General features: G+C 39.5%; 1 protein-coding gene across 1 annotated transcript; it reads left to right on the forward strand.

The window, feature by feature from the left end:
• Positions 1 to 577: 577 nt before the first annotated feature.
• LOC121368185 lies at positions 578 to 22,140 on the forward strand. The gene is given in 3 exon segments (XM_041492813.1): positions 578 to 691; positions 18,627 to 18,807; positions 18,809 to 22,140. Coding segments are annotated over 3 exon segments (2,172 nt in total). The 5' UTR covers positions 578 to 645; the 3' UTR covers positions 20,754 to 22,140.
• Positions 22,141 to 23,672: the final 1,532 nt, after the last annotated feature.

A 23,672-nucleotide genomic window follows, 5' to 3' on the forward strand; every position in this document is an offset into this window, starting at 1 on the left:
GTTTTTGTTCATTGGGGGTGGGGGTGGGGGGGGGGGGGGGGGGGGTAGTGGGATTTAGCTCAGTCGTTGAGTGCTCGCTTGAGATGCTTGCGTCGCAGGATCGAACCACCTCGATGGATCAATTCAAGTGATTGTTTTTTCTCGTTCCAACCAGTGCACCACAACTGGTCAAAGGCCGTGGTATGTGTTTTCCTGTCTGTGAGAAAGTGCATACAAAAGATCCTTTGGTGAATACGAAAAATGTAGCGGGTTTACTCAAATGACTATGAGTTAGAAATACCAAATGTTTGACATCCAATAGCCGATGATTAATTAATCGATGTTCTCTAGTGGTGTCGGTAAACAAAACAAATTTTAGTTTGTTCATTCGATAGGCTGCTAGAATGGGTTAATTTTAGGTTCAAATTAAATCGTTTACTTTTCATGTGAAGTGATGCTAGCATATATGATTTTAACTTGGCGTATATACAGGACTCACGTAATGGGGTTTGTGGCATATTTGCTGAATGAATGTATAAATCAACATGTTTTGGCACTGCGGCCTTTTTCAAAATTTAATTAGAAATAATGACGTCACATCATCGGGACGTGAGTAATGACAGAGTGGTTATAAAGACATTTTCGAAGATTTTTCTTTTCATCACTATGTTCAAGTTCCGTAACAGGCACAAATGTAATCTAACTTTAGCAGGTAAGTGATTAGAAAAATCATCGCCGTAAAAGACAATATATATATATATATGGGTCGAAATACGCTCGGCAAATCCATTTCTAGAAATATGCACAAACAAAACGGCCAGCAAAGATTCAAATTACGTGTTTCTAATATAATATTTAATTATAAACAATGCCTCCGTTGTTCATTGTTTGGATACATTGCTGTTTTATTTGTATTTGTTATACGTCGTTTGGTATTGTCTGAATGCACTGTAGAATGCGTGTCTCATTTATGGATAGGATACGCTATGCCTCATTCGCATACATTTGTTAAAATACGCAATTACTTGTGATTGTTACATATATACTATATAGCTCGTTGGTTTTGCTGACAGTCACAGATTTTCAATAACTGCATTCTAATTAAGTATACTTGAATATTGAAATAACTGTATTATATACAGGCCTACGTTAACAGCCGAAGATGGTTAGGCTAGGTTTGTTATCACTGCATACTCCAAAACATCGACTTGTGTTAAAATAATAAACTTGCATGCTAAATAACACCGCACTCCATTTGTATCACTTTCGTAGGACGCCGGGGGATGGGCAAGAGGGGCATGTACCCCCTTTTCTAGATCCAGTAGCAGCCTCAATGGTGTATATATATATATATATATATATATATATATATATATATATATATATATATATATATATATATATACATATACATATACATATACATACATATATATATATATATATATATATATATATATATATATATATATATATATATATATATATATATATATATATATGTGTGTGTGTGTGTGTGTGTGTGTGTGTGTGTGCCCCCCCCCCACCTTTTTGCACCTTCCAACGCCACTGTGTAATGACTCTGGAGACCATCTGTGTCATGTTAATTCAGTAGTATATTATATATTATAGTCGTATTACACCAGCAGTCGTACGATTAAATACAGAATCATTGGACAGACTTCATGGCCCAGGGCAAATGTACGTCATACCGGTTTTTAATTACGAGAACGAAACAGGTGGGCATCACCTGCGTTGATAATTTGACACCCATTGGTGGCATACCACAGTGTAGTATCTCTGGTCTGTCCGCCAAGTGAAACGGAGAAATATCGTGTATCGATTAGAACAGAATAGAATAAAACAGAATATATGCTTAACGACACCCCAGCACGGAAAATACATCGGTTATTGGGTGTCAGACAATGTGTATCGATTGAGGCAACAATTAACGTGAAATAAAATGACGTTTTACGTACATTGAAGGTGTATTTTTTTTTTTTTTTTTTATTTTTTTTTTTTATTATAATAAATTAATGATATTATTTTAATCAAAGTGCTGTCAGTATATATAGAATATCAGGTTACTATGTTTTGATATCGTGGTTATTCGGCGAGGTTTAGATAACGGTGTAACAGGCGAGATTCAGGTGACTATTATTATATCGGTATTTGGCGTATGATTTAGGATTGTATTGAGATGTGTGTTGTGTTGTGTTGTGTTGTGTGTGTGTGTGTGTGTGTGTGTGTGTGTGAGAGAGAGAGAGAGAGAGAGAGAGAGAGAGAGAGAGAGAGAGAGAGAGAGAGAGAGAGAGAGAGAGAGAGAGAGAGAGAGAGAGAGAGGTGGTGTATGTGTGTGTGTGTGGTATGTGTGAGAGGTGGTGGTGTGTATGTGTGTTGTGTATGTGTGTATGCGGTGTGTCTGTGTGAGAGGTGTGTGTGGTGTGATGTTTGTTTGTATGAGGTGTGTTTGTGTGTGTATGTGTGTGAGAGGTGTGTGGTGATGTATGTGTGTGTGTGTGTGTGTGTGTGTGTGTGTGTACTTTCCGCGTGTTTATGTTCCACCAATGTTATGATAGGCAATAAACAGTTTGGTTCAATATTAATTATAGTGATGTACGTTTTCAGAAATGTTCTGCCGTATGTTAATAATGCAAGCGAGCTTTCAATGTGTTTTACTGCGAAAAGACGTTTATATTTCTGTAAAACCTGGCAATCTAATTAAAATTAGCTCCACTATTACATGTGGATCTAAAGACAGCCAGTTGGAGCTCATGTCCACCAATCAAAATCTTACTTGCAGAATCCTGCCAGTGATTTAAAACAACACTGCGTAGTCCCCATTGTCCAGGTAACATTTCGTCTGTAAATAATAATTTAAATATTGACCAATCACACTTCGCCTTTTATAACGTTATTTGGGAGCATACAAATTCTAAAAATATCGGGCGAGTCTATTTTAGTGGCCGCAGTACAGCGAACCATACCAATACGTACGGGGTGGGTTATCAGTCTTCAATTTTACATTAAAAATTATTTATTTGTTTATAAAATTTAAAAAAACTAAATCAGTCATCAGTTTTACATTACAAATTATTTATTTTATAAAATAAAACATGTTTTAAGGCATTCGTAATTCACACGAAACATGTCGTATACCCTCAGGATAATTCGGAATGTTTTCAAATTATTTTTAAATCACTGGCAGGATTCTGCAAGTAAGGTTTTGATTGGTGGACATGAGCTCCAACTGGCTGTCTTTAGATCCACATGTAATAGTGGAGCTAATTTTAATTAGATTGATATTTCTGTAAAACCTGGGTTTGAGGATAAGTATAACAGAATATACATTCGTTGTTTTTAAACGTAATTAGCTCGCTGTTGCTCGTTAGATAAGTTTTGATAAATGGTATCTCACGACCTTAAATACAGCATTCTGTGTGCATGTATGTGCTTATGGTTGACTAACATCCAAGTATGATTGTTATATGATGATACATCCGACCGACAGGCATTCGTCTGTGAGAACTCATCCATGACACTGCATTTGGGCCTAAAGGCGCGTCTTCATGATGCAATTTGCTGGGATGATTTGTTTCATACCACGGAGTTGTAAGAATGCTTCGACTGAAGGGTTTTAATTTGCAGGCAGTCAACATGTCCTCATTTAATACGGTTTTTGTACAAGTTTAACTAAACCTCTACTGGCTCTCTCTCTCTCTCTCTCTCTCTCTCTCTCTCTCTCTCTCTCTCTCTCTCTCTCTCTCTCGGTGGGTGGGTGGGTGGGTGGGTGGGGTGTGTCTGCGTGTCTGTGCGTTGTTTCTGTGTTTATATGTCGTGAATGCGTTTATTTATAGCTGCGTTGTGTGTTTTCGTGTGTGTTCCCAATGAAAATGTAAACGTGCCACATTCGTGCTAGATATATTTCATGTTGTAAATTCCTCCACTCAAAAATGCTCCAGCTATTGATGACGCGGTAACCAGTCCTGTGCTGATAACCATCGTTTAGCGCGTTGTTAGAGATGTTTTACGTAGATCCGGTTTCACTCTTACGTCATGGCTGTTAAAGCTGTAGACTCGTCTCGCCTTATTATAACATCATTAATAATGCAAAATACAAACACAATCACACTTTTAATAAACTCTGCGTTCATATAACAAACTCTATTGCAGTGTTTGTAGTCGATTATAACCCAAAATGTGGAAAAGATGCCCGCTTCTCAATGTTAAAATGAAGATTATATACATTTTTATATTATTTAAATTAGCGGGTATAGGCAAATAATACCAAAGAGTGGCTCAAAAAAATGAACGGGCATAGTGTATTTTAAATGGTAAAATGATCGAACTAATTTGGAGGTTGTTGTTTTAATATCAGGCTGAATATCGCTGTCAAATAACCAGGTTAATTATTATGCTGGTGTTAACATGCCACCTAACGCAAGATAGCGGTGAAGGTAGTACCATTTTGTGTTTCAAATACATGCAGATGCACAATCAAGTGAACACACTTTACTTGATTAATATGCTGTATATCATTAGAATCATACAAAGATTTGAGTCAGAAAAAAAACCGAAAGAAAAAAGGCATTTGTTAACAGTTGAGAGAGAAAACGTAAAGACTATGTCAGATCAAGAAGTATGAATGGCATTTCTGAACAAATTTAAATGTTATCTTCTGTCATAAACCATGTGACATGTCCGGTTTGATTTAATGTTCACATGTGTCTCATGGCAAAGTGGACAGTGCCCTTTTTATTTCACGTGGATGCATGTTATACACGCATGGAAATGAAAGGTCTAGCTTTTGATGGGTTTTGCATGGTTGTTGAAATAATAAAATAGCCGTTACAAGTCTATAGATAATTTATACTACCACACCTTTCTGGAATTTCCAATTACAAATGTGAATCTGGATGCGTCAACTGTTCATGGTTCTGTTCTGTCAACATTCAGGACCCAATATTTCAAAATTTTAGATTATCTGAAGTCCGTTCACGTGCTTGTTACCTATGTAAACAATTTTTCGGTTACTTGAATTATATTTGAATTACTAAGATCCACTTCATTACGAACAGTTCAAACAGCTGTGTAAAATGTCAAACTTGAGTGAATGTTATGGGAAAGTAGGGGATAATCCTAATGTGTTTGCGATTTACATTTTTAGATCATCGGTTTTACTGTGTGGATTTACCTTCTAGCCAGTCAGTGAAACCTAAAAACAGTAAGATATGAGTTGTCCTAGTGTTAAAAAAAGAGTCTCTACAATGTCATATATAATTAAAATGACTGGGATTTTCATTTCTTCTGTGGTCTGTTGTGTATACCTTAATTAATTTACTATACTAAATATTAACGCCTGACAGCCGGTGTTGATAAAATGTACTGAGTTGTCGTGAAGGACATTTCCCCGTCGCTCGGTTACAACGATGACATACTATGCCTTGATTTACTGATCAGTTGCCGTTCCTGAACTCTATTAACTTGCCTCTATCCAATTACAGTTCAGGCACGTCTCTACCACACCCAATCTCTGCCATGACCAGTGGTCGAGTGTGGGACAGAAATACTGATCAGTCTACAGTCTACATATATATATGTACATGTATGTATGTATGTATTATATATGTATGTGTGTGTGTGTGTGTGTGTGTGTGTGTGTGTGTGTGTGTGTGTGTGTGTGTGTGTGTGTGTGTGTGTGTGTGTGTGTGTGCATATGACAAACTAGTCGGGTATCAAAAGGAAATAGTCAAAAAAGAATTCATGTTTATTATCGCTACAATAACTGTTTATTGTTATATTAAAACTGACGTAGAAGTTCATAATCGATTTAAACGTTAACAAAATTTTGCTTTTGTTTGTTGTTTGCACCAGTCCAGATATTGGTTACTTTAAATTTCTATTGTTTGTTTCATTCAAAATATTATGGTTTTATCTTGGGGAAAAGGTATTCTTTGTTTCAATCAAAATATACTGGTAGCTGGGTTTTGTTGTTTTTCTGTCAGTAAAAATAATGTCGTAGCTTTGTTTCTGCTTCATTAAAGTGTGATGCTTCCCAAATCTCTTAAAATGCAGCTGTATTCATCTGTCTAAACTCGTCGCATTCGTTTGGTAATTTCGTCAAAATGAGTTGACCCGAAGTAAGCCCTCAGCCTGCCCGTGTTAAACTTTCGACGCTGGGTGTTGTGTAATAGGTAAACACACACAGGTAGACGTGGTACGCGCAGACATTCAACGCATGTTCGCGGGACTCGCCGCTCAGCAGTTGCAGGCCAGGCTTACATGTAGCAATGCGGTTGTGCAAGAACCAGAAAAACAAACTTACTCCCACATGTGCACTGGCGGTCTACCCCGAGCACTACCTCCCCTTTTGTCAAGTGCCGGGCTGCTTGTAGGAGTCTGTCTTGTTAGACACACGTATCATGTGACACGATCCCCAGTGATAATTCAGTGTGCAGCGGGACTTAGCTTAGCAGTAGGGTGCATAAGATCGCTGCAAGTGCATATTATCCTATCCGTGGGAAAGTACATACCTGTGTGCCGAGATAGCTGTGAATATCCCCTTAAAGTACACTAACCTCATTCCTCGGTCGCCAAACTACATTCTAACAGAATCTTGATTGGGTATGTGCAAGACATTTATTTTACTGTGACATCACAGATTTATCTTCATATTCTTTCTAGATAGTACTAAACCAAATAACTTCCGACTGGGTCAAAGTTCGAGGTGCACCGAACATTTGATAGAGAAGTTAACACCACACGTCCTCAGATTGGTGATAACGTTGAGTGTGTTGGTTGTAAAAAAATAGGTTTATCTGGGCAAAACATCTATGCAATTTTATTTCATCTAGTAGCACTGTGTCAAGTAGCCATGTGCTTGAAACATGTATGAGGTACCGGTAAAAATAAAAGTACTCAAAGTTTGTGCGAAACTAGGGGTATTTTTAAAAACATCTGGTTATACCGAAAATGAGCCATGAAAGGTACCATTTTCTTCAGTTAATACTTTGAGAATAGGAGTTGTAGTACTAATATTTATGGGTCATAGTGTGGTTGATATATTGCATATAGTGTTTTAAAACACAAACGTTAACATGGTCGCCTATGGGATTTTATTTGGTATAGTACAACCCCTAGTAGTGGTCCTGCTAGTGCTACTCTGTCTGAAACTAGTCTAAGCAGAAGAGGGGCTCAATGTGGACATACTAAAGTTGCAAGCTCTCTTTCCCAACCTATTGTATATTCTACTATGGCAAAACACAAACAGAAACACACTTTTAATAAGCTATCAGTAAATAACTTTGTCTGTGTACCTCACAAGTCTCGCTGCAAGTTATAAATAAAACAATATATTATTTGCAACCGTTTAAAATTTAAAAAAATAAGTTAGCCAAGAAAATGAAGAAGGCAACATAGGATTATTTCTACTTTAGCTCGCGCAATACACATGCATGTAGTGTCTTAACTCGGGAATTCGATAGTCACATTCTATATTAGCATAAGATCCCGCCAGGATCTTTTTTTCCCACTAAAACTGCGTTTGAGTGTGACACAGATTACAAATAAGATACAAAGAATGGCATGTCAGGGATCAGAAAACAACAAATGAAGATCTATTCCAGATGCTTAAATTTCATAAACTATTCTCGAGATTCCAGCTTTAAGTAATTTTAACTTATTTAATGACGTTTTACACAGTCTCACCAGCGTCCAGCGTCACATTCTTTTCAACTTGTTTTCGTGCTCAATTGGATAAAAACACACATACCGTCCTGTAAGAACGAATGATTAAAACAACCAGCAGCTGGGGTCGGGATTTAGCTCAGTCGGTTGAGTGCTCGCTTGAGGTGCTTGCGTCGCAGGATCAAACCACCTTGTTGGATCCATTCGACTGAATTTTTTCTCTCTCGTTCTAACCAGTGCACCACAATTGGTTAAATACCGTGGTATGTGCTTTCCTGTCTGTTGGAAAGTGCATATAAAAGACCCTTGCTGCATTAGGAAAACTGTAGCGGGTTTCCTCTGATGACTACGAGTCAGAATTACCCAATGTTTGACACAGATAGATAACTAGTTAACGTGCTCATACACCACTAGGGTTTCAAACACGCCAATCCCGAGTCCAATAGTGGTGTCGTTACCCCCCCCAAACCCTCCACCCCCCAACAAAACAACAACAACAAAAAACCCCACAAAACCCCCATAAAACCCCCTGAAATATTAAATTATTATAGCAATCCTTTATTTGTTTCATATTATTCTTGTATGCGCGAATTTTTTTATATTGTAATAATGTGAAGGCACTCCAACCTAGCCACAGTGAATCGAGGACAGTCACTTTAACAATAAAACATACTTTATTTTATATTGTAAGGCCGTAATGTGAAGGCACCCCAACCTTGACACAGTGATCCGAGGACAGTCACTTTAACAATAAAACATACTTTATTTTATATTGTAAGGCCGTAATGTGAAGGCACCCCAACCTTGACACAGTGATCCGAGGACAGTCACTTTAACAATAAAACATACTTTATTTTATATTGTAAGGCCGTAATGTGAAGGCACCCCAACCTTGACACAGTGATCCGAGGACAGTCACTTTAACAATAAAACATACTTTATTTTATATTGTAAGGCCGTAATGTGAAGGCACCCCATCCTTGACACAGCCACAGTGATCTGAGAATAATCAGTTTAACAATAGAACATACTTAGAAAACACTTGAATCAGTAAAGCATATGGGTATTAGATCAAGAAATGTCCAATACCCATACATGTTAGTTTCATTAGATTCGTATTCGGAGTCGTACCTTGCGGTAAGCCAGTTGGGAATACCACGAGGCAGTAATATCTCCAGCTTTAGTCTATTTTGATTACAAAATTATCTTAAGTTACTTTTATTAGCACACATATTATTACTAGTGTCGAGGACAATAGAGGTGAGCTTCTGGTGATATATGTCACTTGCGAGTCATAAATATTATGATCTTCACTCTTTCCCCAAGGGAAAAACATCGTCTCTTGCTTTGTGAGTGTTTAGCACGAAGTAACATGAAAGGTTCACTAATGAACGTGTCAAACCATGCATACAGCTTTCTCATGCCATCTGGAAGCCATTGCATTGAATCATGTAGTTTATCCCGGTAATTTCTTATAAGCCGCCTTAAATCCCAACAGGATTAAAGCAAACAGCATACAGTGTAGTCCGAGTTGGGCTACTTAGAGACATTCCATCATGGGCTCCCATTGATAAACTCACCGGCTGTCGGCACTTCCCACGGCAGTAGGAGCATTTCTAGCGGCCATTACACGATTGGGTATAAGAGGATAATTCTGTTATTTTGATAATCGCTGTACAATTACACAGTGTCATGTATCAGTTTACACGGCTGGACAGGCGACCATTTAACTTGCAGGTTGAAATTATGTACATATTTATTGAAATCTTTATTTAACAGAGGTATTCTCTAATTAAATGACCTACCCCGAGTTTGTTGCCTTTGTAAGATGTTTTTGACTAATACAAGTTTGTAGCATACTAAATACAGATTCTTGTTTAGAATATCAGTGCCTGTATATTCAATGTATTTCAAGTATGTTTTTAAGTAGCCCAAACTGGATTTCCACTCCTAATAATTTCAAACGTACAAAACAAGAATATATTAGAAAATGAAAACGTTGACCTAGTACAAAGATTAGGACGACCGGTGAAACCTTTAAAGGGACATTGCTGAGTTTGCTGCATTATAAGATGTTTCCGACTAATAAAATATTTCTACTATTAAACTTGCATATTAAATATATTTTCTTGTTTAGAATATCGGTGTCTGTATATCCAATGTGTTTCTGGTCGTACGAAAAAATAATATTTTAGGAAATAAAATGAAATTTAACCTAGTACAAATATTGGAGCGATCAGAAACACGTTTAATATACAGCCACTAATATTTTATGCAGAAAAATATATTTTATATGTAATTACATTCGTTAAAAAGTCTCTGTTAGTCGATGACATCTTAAAAATTGCAGCAAACTCAGGAATGTCCCTTTAATGTACAGCCAATGATATGCATTGCAGAACAATATAATTAATAAGCAATTATAGTCGATGCAAAAATTATGTTAGCCAGCAAGATGTTGTTAACAGTGGCAACAAACTGAGGACAGTCTGTTTAAATACATTCATAAAAATATTATAGAAACTTATAGAAAACAATAATTATGCAATAATCACAATACGCTTATTTTAATATGGTTTAGTTGTTTCATGAACTTTGATATCACAGTAAGAAACAAGAACAGTTAATAATATGACATTGTGGATTGGGATGAGGGTTTATTTCACCGCCGTAACGGGGTACACGTGTTTTAAGGCACAGCACAGTATTCTGACAAACATAACGCACCAGTTGTCTTGTAGTGTTATGTCTGTAATGAGGCTTTCGTGTGTCATGTGTTACGACAACATCAGATAGTAAATGACTTATAAGACATGTTATGGGAAATAATGGCGTGTAGCAGGCTGCCATCATGGGTTAGGAGTATTATAGTGCTGTTCTCGCCTGGCCCATCCGTTACTGTGTCAGTATGCTGAGGAAACTCATCTAAATTGTTGTCATGTTGCGATCTGGTAATGATGGTCAGGTCATTTATTCTCGTCGCCATGTCCACGAGACGCAACTCATCTCAATGGGTGGCTTGTTCACGATACATGGGCGTAGCGTGATCTAGACCTGGGTGGGGGAGAGGGGAGGGGGGTTCGAATATGAACCAAGTGGACCCTTTTTCTATTTTGTTTTTGCACCACCAGAAACTCCATATGTATAAACCTGTATGTTTTAGATCTGAAAGCAGACCATTTGCTTCAGCCTACGCCCCTGCGATATATAGAGCAACTGGTTATCGTGAGAGAAGAAACCCGTACCCGTCAATTTGGGTTAATCTTATATCCCTGCAGCAAGACATTTGATATTTTCCAACATATCTGATAGCATCTATCAGTCATGGAGCGGATGTCACATGCAACGCTCACGTTTTGCAGACGTGTTAAACGATCCCACTGATTCCTAACTCCTCTGTCAACATCCCATTCAATTCTTTATTACATACCTACTATAGCGATAAAGACATTTTGAAACCGTGATAAATTTATTTTGTATCGCACATACGTGCGATCTGGATCGGATCTTTTAAATGGGGAATTCCCTTTTTATTTTTACTGCAGGTTAGCGCCGTGTATTTACTGACGTCATATATGATTTACAAATCACATCACATCGTATTTGAAACATTACACAAGGCTGCCGCAGAGTATGATTCTTAACGTTAATAAATCAATGAAAGGAGTTTTCATCATAGATTTAACAAAGTGTTGTTATGACATTAATTTAAAGAAACGTTTTTTTTAAAAATAAAAGAAGGTATGTAATACATACAGAACTTCACATACGTTGTTTTTCGCTTCCTATTTATTGCACTCATTTATTTTGCGAAAGAACATACCACTCGACCACTACGCTGTCTCGTGGTGTATATTCTTGCGCAAAATAAACTCGTGCAATAAATAGGAAGCAAAAACAACGTTTGTGAAGTACTGTATATTTATTAACAGCTCAACAGTTGAAGATGAACGGGTGTTTCAGCTGGCAGTACAGGGCTAGCTCTGTATGGTCGGACATTATACTGTTTGAATACTGCACCACCATCGGTCCTCTAACACAGAAGGTCAGAAGTGGCGTAGGAAGGTGCCAAAAAAAGGGGCACATGCCCCCTTGCTCCCCCCCCCCCCCCCCCCCCCCGCTTCCTACGCCAGTGGTCGGGGATGCGATTTGAGAGATAAATCTCACTCGTGTTCCTGGCGGTGCCTAAGCTTTCACCAGCGTCGTCGACTAGTATTGTGTAGCGTTACGAGCACCCCACCTCACCGGATGGTTCCCATTGCCATACTGTCTGCGCTACGTGTCATCATCACAACACTTCCAACCCGTTATGCTACGTAAGGAAATCAAAACATCAGTGCTGCGTTTTCAGGGCTTTACCTAATTTATAATCCTCTCCTGAGGGCAAATACCTGAACACCGATGACTCATTATCTTATTATGCACGTCAACAGAAGATCATACAGGCAGTGTTGTCAATCACGGGACAACCATTTTAATAACGTATGTTAGCTCTGCTGTCGTGTGCTACACTGGGTATGCCGCTGCATTGATCCGACACAATTACGCACAAAGTTAAACCGACGCAGCCTTCATTCATGATTGTTTGGTTATTTATATGATAAAGAAAAACGCCCTGTTGGCGCATTTTGTTCTGTATTGAGGGTGGACTTTCTGAGCATGCCATTTAATAACGCAAACACGTACGAGGACGCGGTACTTGCATGCTAAACATAGCCACATACGTACACAAACACACGAACATGCAGATACATGTGATCTACTGTCAACCTGGGTTGGTTCACAGTTTGACACACGGGAAGGCGGGAGGCTTCGCAATTAGTATTTATGTCTGGTGCGTCTACTGCAAATTGTTTCCTAGGCACACTTGGTTCAATCACAAGAGTATTTTGAGAGTGGTAGGTTTGCAACAAATTGCATCCTCCCATGTGACCCATTCTGGAACAGCCATTACACAATCCCTTGGCAAACTGTTGGTAGACTGAGATTGGTAGGTTTATATAGATCTTGTAGTTGTCGTAATGGGAATATTACATGTTTGCCGACGTGCCTTTGTTTACTTTACACTGCTTTAGCTAAATCGATTGGTAGAGTAATTTTGTTGCGTACGATTTCAAGAGTTATGCCGCAATCGCACTGAGAAATCAATTGACTACCATGTGTCATAATATGTGTCATGTGTATTTGTGTATGTGGGTGGGCTACCGTGTGAAATAATTCATTACCAAATATTGTAAAGAAACTATGCCCTTATAATTATTACTTTGCTAAATTTCATTCTGGTTTCCATATTGTAAAACTATTTGTAGAATTTGATGGGTGGACTTTTTACAATATACATAAACATGAGACTGTAACGAAATCTGGATTACTTCGGTAATGTTTATTGTTTGCAATTCCAGAAATTTTGTTTTAGTTTAACGACAATACTAGAGCACATTCATTGATTAATAATCGGCCATTGGATATCAAACATATAGTATTAGTCTATAGAGAGGATTAGAGAGGAAACTCGCTTCATGTTTCCATTAGTAGCAAGGGATGTTTTATATGCACCATCCCACAGACAGGATAGCACATACCACAGACAGGCCTTTAATGTACCAGTCGTGGAACACCTGTTATTGGGCATCTGCAGAAAAGACAACAAAAAAGAGGACGTGTCCTTGCCAGGATTCTGCATGATTAGTTTCAGTGAAACCTCAGAATACTGTTTACTCGACCAACATTGGAATAAAAAATATAGCAATTGTGACGTGCTCCCATAATTAGAAATAGAACCCAGTGCTGTTATATACTTCCGATTAGCGGTAATGTATATTTAATGTACATTTTTCAAACAGCTTCCTGTGTGCTACTCGTAGACTACAGATTTTGATTAGGTCAGGGCTGGGAGAGCAGAGACACATATCTGGATTTAATTAGGTGCCTAAATGTAATCTCGATTGTTCCCAAAGACAAAGAACAAAAACAATAGTGCATTTCGAGACTGTCGGGTACAGTGTCTAAAAGGCGACTAAGGAACATAACGAAGCCCCATAAAATAATTAAGTCGGGTCTTTCATGTCTGTGCGTGCTTGGTACGAATTATAATATCTGCTACTTGGGTGCGCAGTGGAAATACCCTAGTAGACACCCTACACGGTAAAGACGTAGTAGTCGTAAGAATAGGTCACGAACTCGAGATTAATGCGAAATAAATGATCGCCTGACTCAGCCATCGTTAGGATGGGTCACTTTATCTCCAAGTGATTCCGAAACGAAAACACACATCACCCAAACAGCAGCGGGAAAGCCGCGATGTGTGACAAACAAAATACCTGTTGATTCTGACCCTTGTTCTGTTTAGCCGTCGCTTGAACGTAAAGGCAGTTATTGCATACTTTGTTCGCCACAGTGTCAACACCGTGTGACAATGGTTAACAGATGTATGATAACGGGTTGTGCAAACCTCTAAGGTTGGTGAAGAAATTCTTGTCAACATCTGACCGATCTTGAAAGAGTCATTGTCAGCCGTCTGCTGCGGTCAGTTCGCAATCAGCCCTGCTTTGTGTCCAGGCGCGCTTTATGGTTTCTGCTTTGTACAAGTAGACGGGGAATTGGAAAGTGGTCGTAATTATCGTGCTGTGTGATTGATATATACCGGTATCTCCTGTCAGTTGGCTTACTAACCAGTGATGAGACTGAAATTCTGGAAAGGTAAGAGAGTGGCTTTTATTTGGTGCGGTATAGGCTATATTATGTACGTGTATTACAGGCGCTGAACCAAAAGACTACTGGGGTGCGCCCCACATCTGCCCTTCATTCATTCATTCATTTCAACATATTTTTGTGCTTATATCCAATTAAGATTCAAGCACGCTGTCCTTGGCCCACACCTCAGTTATCTGGACTGTCTGTCCAAGACAGTGGGTTAGTTGTTAGTGGTTAGTGAGAGAGAAGTCGGTGTAGTGGTCTTACACCCACCCATTGAGTTGTTAAAACTCGCTCTGGGTGAAGCCAGTACCGAGCAATGAACCCAGTACCCACCAGCCTTATGGTCTGATGGCTTAACCACGACACCACCGAGGCCAGTTCACATCTGCTCTGTACTACACGAGTTTTATGTTACCAGAACATGTTCCGAACTGGTCCGCACAAGATTGAAGTCAAATATATCACATGGCGTTGTCCTCCTTTATTCAGCTAAAGATAAACTCCACATATATTATATTCCTCATTTCCTGTAGAAAAACGAAATAAATATTTTTATTTAACGACGCACACAACACATTTTAGTTACTGTTATGGCGTCGGAGATATGTTGAGGACCACAGATTATTAAAGAGGAAACCCGCTACAGCCACCTCATGGGTTACTATTTTCGATTAGCAGCAAGGGATCTTTTATATGTGCAATCCCACTGACAGAATCATTTCCTATGAATAATCCTAATTATTTTTCAATTAATTCAAGTGCTTAATGCGAAATCTTTAGATCTTCGTGAAAAAATCCTCTCAGAATTAAGAAATGTGATACCAAGGAAATCGTCAGTGAAAACTAACGCCACTGTTAAAATATTGTTTGGAGAAATATGACCGTACCACATATGGCTGCTAGACCTCTCCTACCTAGAAGCTCGCCAGTCGCTCGCCACCCCCTCCGCGATGTGGACTTGTCTCAAACTGATAGCGGTACGTCTAGGGGACAGGTATGTGATTACTGAGCATACTACTACATTTCGTGTTACCTGGCATGGCGGAAACTATTTTAACAGCTACCTTGGCGTTGGCGTTAATAATATGTCCATCATCGACTGAGTACCAGCTTTGTTGACTGCTTTCGGAACAGGTGTTAATTGGTATATTTATTCTCCGTGCCACGATATCCAGTGGACGTTTTAGTTGTTATGGTGGTCGAAATCGGTGCGGAATTAGTTACCAATGGCGCGTTCAGAACGGCGAGCGCTCGCGAACAATTGGACTAGTTTCTATTGCAGTCTATTATAGTATACTGTCACATTTATCAGGTTTCTATTGCAGTCTATTATAGTATACTGTCACATTTATCAGGGGCACGAGAAGCAAACTGGGGCGAGAGTCAGTATTTATTTCCTTTGCGTACCATTGTGAAAATGAGTAGCCACTGATCTGCGTCAATTTTAAGTGATCTTAAAGGAATCTGAAGTATCAAACTACCAGGCTAGATAAGTAATATAAGTAGTCATATAAGGCACGTACTCCCACGATGGAATGTCTACACCAAATACCATTTAACCTGGGCTCATCGAGAGGTTTGAGTTAACACGTTGAACAAAGACGGGTGATTTTGTTTATACAGACTGTGACACGGTAATAACATTGTAAACATACTAGTAGTCAGACGGCGGACACCCATCGCTGATATGCATGTACTAGTAACCAGAAAGAAACTGTATAAAAAGACCACATATAGTCATATATAACCCTTAGAAAATCCATGTAGTATTTAAAAAACAACAACATTAACGCACCCACTGCAGTTAAGTTATTTTAGCAACACGTCTATTAAACAGAGATATTTTAGTTTGTCGTGCAACCATACTTCCTGTGACCTGATAACCCCTGACTGAGAATTCGAAGTGCTGTTACGCCATCACCTGATCTTCGTTGCTAGCGTGATAACTTTGGCGTTGCTATGTGTTATCAGGTCACTAGAAAATTAATTTATGGCATGAGTTCTGTGCTTGACAGTTGTTTGCTCATTTTCGACAGGTTGTTTTCTCATTTTTCAAACATCCATTTACAGCAAAAATCTACATAAATAAATATAACTTGTAGGCTTCCCCATACATTAGATTACTTTATTTGTTCAATTCTCCATCACCAGACCCATTTCTGACGTCACATACTAGCACCCAGTGACGTAGATCTTCCTCGAGTCACAACAAAACCTCGAGTTTTCACGGAAAAAAAAGTATAAAATGTAGCTTTAAAGGGGTCGCATGATAAATTTTTAAAAATAAATAGGTTACTACATTTTCATATTGTGAATATTTGGCTCTGTTCGATAACGGTATAACTCGCCGAAGCTCGCCTGTTACCGCGTTATCAAACCTCGCCAAATAACAAAAATATCAAAACGTAGTAACCTGTTATTCTATATATTTAGGCACAGCGTTCACGAACAGTGCCAAATGGGCAATTATATTCGTAATATACTGGTATGTAAATTGGCTTCATCTGTGGTTTTGGTACTGATCATGACGTACAAGTATTCTCTCGATCGACAAACGCAATATTAATATGTATACATCCAGTATTGGAATATGCATGTGTATAAAGTGTGTGACAGATGTTCTGTATTATATGCGAAAAATCTTTTTTTTTTTTTTTTTACAAAACATATATAATAATAGATCTATCATTGTCCCTATCAAGAAACGCGTTAGCTTTAGCTACACTCTCAGAACACGACAGACAAACACACATTATGTATACAATGTTCAGAATAATGACTTTTTTTAAAATAAACTGTGTACCGCCCAGGTTTGAATAACGCATACATGATACACTGAGAAACCAAAACGATATATCATATTCCATTTGCCAGATCGAAGTTATTAAAACAGTCATGTTTGTATTCAACATTTTATCATTAGAAATTCGACATTGTGAGCGAATTTCATGTTTTAAAAAACATTAGTACCAAGTGTCCTTCATTCCATTTATGTGGAAATCGAAAGGAAAATAGTTTACACATTACATGTAGATTAAAACACGCTTGTCGTTCTTTAAATGCAGATTTATACCGCTCTGGACTAATTAATAATTAGACTAATTGCCGATCCATCTTGTAATTATAAATAAATACTACAACTACGAAAGCGGCTACCATTGTGTTTTTCTTTGAATGCAAACTGTATAACCAGCAAAGACAACGTCTTTTAGTTTCTTTAAACATTATTGTACCAGTGAGTCTGCGGTTAGTACTTATTATGATGGTAGAACAACGCAGAATGACCACACTAATAACCGGATATTCCTTTATGTTCAAAAATACACTTTAACAAACAACGATTTAAGAAAGGAAACATTTGATAGATTAAATCATGACGACACGTTATTAAATATGTAACGTGTCTATCAAGTCTCTATTATCAATGTCGAGCCGACCGAGCTGAAACATAAATTACTTTATTTTCTTTGTCCTCGTTCCATTCACACTCTTTGTTTTGCTTGTTTTCAATATCTATATATTCTTCATAATAGTCGCATTCGCATATATTGTATTAGAGGCCCACGCAAGTTGGATAACTTGGGCTCAACCCTTTTTGTATACATATATCGTATTTATGTACGCAATAAAATGTTTCATTCATGTATATACATGTGTATCTTTAATGGTGTCTAGTTCATGACGCACACATCTATCCACCCATCTACCATCCATTAACCCACCCAGCTATTCCCCATTGTCCTAACAAACAACACACCTCCCCTTTGCTATTGATCTATTTGTTGTTCAAGCTATTAATTTAGTCTGCTATTTATAACATATGTGTTCTTTAAGCATTTATTTATCGAATATGGTTGATAAATAGGGAGTCGGAAGTTGTGCAGATATTGAATTTTTTGGTACATTACACCTTTAGCTACAGACTTACCCAGGAGCTAAAGTTTGTTTGTTTGTTTATTTTGTTTAACGACACCACTAGAGCACATTGATTTATTAATCATCGGCTATTGGATGTCAAACATATAGTAATTTTGACATATAGTCTTAGAAAGGAAACCCGCTACATTATTCCATTAGTAGCAAGGGATCTTTTATCTGCATCATCCCATAGACAGGATAGCACATACCACGGCCTTTGATATATCAGTGGTGGTGCACTGGTTGAAACGAGAAGTAGCCCAATGGGCCCATCGACGGGGATTGAGGAACTAAAGCTAAAGAGTTGTTGTCTATGTTATTCACTCAAGTATCTGTTTATTTTTCAGATCGGCAGAAGAATCCGAGCTTCGTGAACCAGCCGGAAATGGACGGATTTAGGTTCGCTGCTGACAGCATCGGCTACAGCACGTTGTCGAAGCCGACGACTGGCGTTGGAGCCTTGCAGCAGCCAATCAAGGAGTTGTATTTGAAATTCAAAAAACCGGTCGGTGCTTCCAAACTCCAAAAAGGTCCTCCTTCGGGTATCCCAAGCCGGCCTGTCTGTAGCTGCAGCTGATGGGTCTAAAGGTGAAGTAGTGCACGACCTGAATTCCATAACACACATAGAAGCCGTGCGTTTCACGCTGATCAGCGGCAATGACAAGAAAATACGTGCTATATTCTTACCTTTGGAGGAGAGCAGAGTTCCACCAAACAAGGATAAAAGCGTGTTTACCGTTGACAAAAGTTATCAGTTCTTCAAACAGATCAACCACCCCCCTCTGCTAGCGTGTGTTTTGAGACGGCCCCGTGGTGTGAAGTCTCTGGACTGCCACGTGTTTGTGATGGAGAATACGGAGGACGCGCTCCAGGTGATTTCGCTCATCAACCAGATGGAGTCTGGCAGCTACGATATGGAATATATCGGTGACCGGCCGAAGGAGGGGAGCTTTAACCGCGGACAGAGAAATGACGTCATTCGCACGGAATACGGCGAATATTCGGTGTACACTGGTTCCAAGTTCGATCTGAAAGACGACTATTTCAGACCTCGCGAGGGTGCGGAGGTGACTCTCCGCCCCCAGTCGGAAATACCCTCCAACGAAGACCACGACGACTATACCTGGAATTACCGACGTGTCGTGTCCATGGACGACGGTTGGCAACGTGGGGAAGGTGGACAGTATAGCCAAGAAGAACAATACCCGGGTCAGTCCAGACCGGCCTCGACGTATGAGCCTTCTCGGCTGGGTTACACCTACGAGAGGCCGGGCTCCATTGTCCATCAGAGGCAGGGGTCGTCCGGGAGTGGGGAGACGAGGCTGAACAGGAGCTTTAACGAGTCGTCGGAGCGAGGAGGCCGGTTTGAAGAAGGCGTCGAGCGAGGACAGATCTTCCCGTCTGGAAGACCAAACAAATCGATACGCAACTCTGACATAATACCGCCTAAAGTGGCAGAGAAACCACCCAAGTTTGAAAACCTGAACCGACCCATGCCACTTCGACCACCAAGTCCTCAGTTCCAGCAACCACAGAGACCGCTTTCACCCAGAGCGCTGGAATCTCCGAGATCGCCAATCGGAATGGAGTCGCCGTCGTACTCTCAGCAGATGCCAGCCAATCGTAGTTTCCATGCTCCTACCTCCGGACCATCATTTTCTATGTCCAACAGAGAGAACTGGAATGCAGGTCAGAAGCAGACGATCGCAGAGGAAGTTCCTCAGCAGAAACCGATAGCCAAGGTGCCCCCTCACCTGATGACGGGCGTCAAGGTCCTTCCCACAGATTTCTCCGCAGTCAAGCTGAAGACCCGATCTCCCAAGTCGTCATTCGACGAAGACCACGACTACGACAACAACCTGAACATGAAGGCCAAGGTCAAGTCGCACAGAGAGGACGACGAAAACCAGACTCGCGCTTACCACTACACGGACTCCACAGCCGAGCCGGCCATGTCCAACAACTACAGGGGCCAACAGCAGCAGCAGCAGCAGCAGCAGCAGCAACAACAGCAGCAACAGCAGCCTATCTACAGAGACGAAAACTACACGACGAGGGTGCACAACTTCTCACACGACTACGAGAAATACCACGACGACGACAGGCGGTACATTGAACAGTACGACAACGACTTGGACGCCAAGCAGAGACAACAGTACGAACAGCGACTGTCGGATACTCGTGGCGGCCAGAATCGATACAGTTCCTCGGGTTACGAACCGCCTAGAAACCAGTGGCAGGACAGCCAGGGCGGAAACGAAAGGGTTTCGCCTCTTCCTTATGACATGAGTGGGCGGGAGCCTGCTAGCGGCAGACCTGTGTCTTACGGCGGGGTCCAAGGCGGGCAACCGCCCCCGAAGAAAGATGCAGAGATTGCCTCCATGTTCACTAACCTACACATTCAGAGACAACCGCCATACCACTACACACAAAGCGATAACAACTTTGAGCAGTCGCTGGGATACTTTCCGTGATAATGCGGTTACCTGTTTCTGTTATTGGGTTCTGTGACAAAATAATGAGCACTGCTAATAAGTGCCATTGTGTGTTATTTTAAAGAGACTGATCTGAAAAAAACTTGTTCTGTAAATATATATACATGTAGTTATGCTAAAAAAAACTACAACAACAACAACAACCATGATGCAATCTGTTGCTCTTTCTTGGTGCCCGTCAAGTGTGCAAGGGTGAGGTTGTTTTAAATGCTGTGTTAATCAAAGTGGTAGTGTTCGTGACGTCCAGGACGAAAAAACGTATTCAAATTACGTTGTGCAAATGTGGAACTGACAATCTACTGTATGACAATAATATCGTTCAGTGTATATATGCTGTGAAAGTGATCCATGAGTGACTCCGCATTCCACGCTGCTGCATTGTTATGACCAGGGCCACACCTAGCATACCGTGAAATGGAGCTGGGTGGATATCGTAAAACCACGCGTTCTTCTACAGCTAAAAAACAAAGTCACTTTTAAACTAACGCCAACACCTTTTGGTAAATTGTAGGGGAGGGAAGGGACGCCTCTTTCACTTTCGTTAGGTGCGGCCCTGTTTACCTGGTTTTTGATGAACCGTAATTTACTAAATAGCTTTAGACAGATGCATTTTATTATTTACATTTCATATCATTGCATGGGTGAGTCTGGCAGGGTCGGTATATTACTAGTCTGAGGTGGTTTCGTTGTAGGATCGAAGCCCATTGTTGGACTGATTTCCCCCATCCCAGCTAGTTCCCTAGAACAGATGTATCATCAAAAACCGTGGTATGTGCTGCCACTTGTGGGAAGTGCATACAAAGGATCCCTTGCTTGTAGTGAAATTGTTTTCAGCGGCTTTACTCTTAAGATAATATATTACAATTACCAAATGTTTGACTGCCAATTGCCGGTGATTAGTAAATTAATGTGCTCTAGTGGTGTCATTAAACAAAAACTTTTATCTTATTACTGAAATAGTTAGGTTACTTGTACATGTAATCAAATACATTTTGATATAATGAAAGGATATAATTAAAACAGTTAATGTTATCTTCTAGGATATTTACATTTTGCATGTTGATCACTTCAGACAGACATACTCGTACTTCAGTTAAGAACCTAATTCATGACACCTCGAACACAGTTAGCGGTAACGTTGACATCCATTGCTAATTTATTGGTCATATATTTAACATGGCAGTGGCGTTAATAATGTAATGTTATTCTTATCCAGAATGCACTTAACATTATAAATACCTAGTATAATATATAATAGTTGTTGGAGCCAATATGTACTATACTCAACAACGAAAGTTTAGCAAATATCTTTTATGACGTCTATATTTGCCATGGTTGAATATACTTAAAAGAAAACCAGGTCCGCCTGTTGTGTTAAGGCAAAGGTTGGTGAGTTTATGTTGTTTGTAAATGGTAAAACATTTCAGATGTGAATATTAATTAATAAAACTAGGTTAATTTATAAATGTTATGCCATTTCTATAAACATTAGCTAAACTTTCGTTGTTGAGTATACATTGTGTATTTCCATTTATGTAAAAATTACGTAAGTGTACTTAGATTAGTTAGGTGCTGTTATCTTATATTCAATTATACTCTGGTTTTGCTATCACAAATTCATCGCTTACGTAATAAACGGTTAACCTGAATGGGACAAACTTGACTTTCTCGAATACTTGGTAAATTGTAGTTATAAAAGAAAACAGTTATAGCTATATTAAATAAAGCTCAGCACCGCACTGCAGTACATAGATAATTCTCAGTCGACCAAAGAACAATGTACATGCCCTGGACTATATCACTGGCAAGGCCAGAGGCTAAGCCCTGGATGGACCTGCCTGAACCTTTAAGAGATGCGAGCATGTTAGAAATGTTTGGAGTCTGGAACAGTGTATATTGGCTAATTACTTATGATCCCAGGCAACCCAACATTCGTCGAATTTCCAAAGACAATAGCATCCGTTCAAACCAGTGAAAGGGTGACTTAGACCTTTGTTGCCACGTCTATCATCTTTGGTGAAAAACTGCCACTATAACAAACATTTTAAAATGTAGCTATCCTCGCCAGATAACGCATAACACTGCTGTCGCATTCTAAATGCAAAAACCGCTGGAATGCTCACTACAGACTCGATTACCAGTCCTTTTTTTGCGGTCGGTCTGGGATCGACCCCCGTCGGTGGACACATTGGGCTATTTTTCGTTTCAGCCGACTGGTATATCAAAGGCCGTGGTATGTGCTATCCTGTCTGTAGGATGGTGCATATAAAATATTCTTTGCTACTAATGAAAAGATGTGGCGGGTTTCCCATCTAAGACTATATGTCAGAATTACCATGCTTGACGTCCAATAGCCGATGATTAATAAATCAATGTGCTCTAGTGGTGTCGTTAAACTAAACAAACTTTAACTTTTTACCATAGTTTGACACCCAATAGCCGATGTATTGTTAGTGCTGGGGTGTCGTTAAATAATAATTCATTCATTCGATCGTAAAATTAACAGAACCTTTTTTAAATGCCCTCAACTATCCTTTTTCGTATGCACACTGTATCAAAGTTAAATCTGAATGACAAAACCGTATTCCGTGATCAACAATTCAAAATCATATCTTAAAACAAGGCAGAGTCGAAAGAATGTTTTAGTCAAAGTCGTCAGAGCTTCCACGATCCACCATCAGGTGCTCGTCCCCTAGGCGATACTAGACCCGTAACAGGATTTTGTTTAACAACACCATTAGAGCACACACACTTTATCAAATGCACATTGATGCACAAGCCATTCAAGCACTCAATAAGAGACTTCCTGGTGATATTTATAGCATTATATATAATAAAAAGAAAACACATTTCCCCTTGTGGCCCCGCACACCCATCTACGACACCATGATTATAATC

This window comes from Gigantopelta aegis, chromosome 3, assembly GCF_016097555.1.
Source record: "Gigantopelta aegis isolate Gae_Host chromosome 3, Gae_host_genome, whole genome shotgun sequence".
Classification (NCBI taxonomy): domain Eukaryota; kingdom Metazoa; phylum Mollusca; class Gastropoda; order Neomphalida; family Peltospiridae; genus Gigantopelta; species Gigantopelta aegis.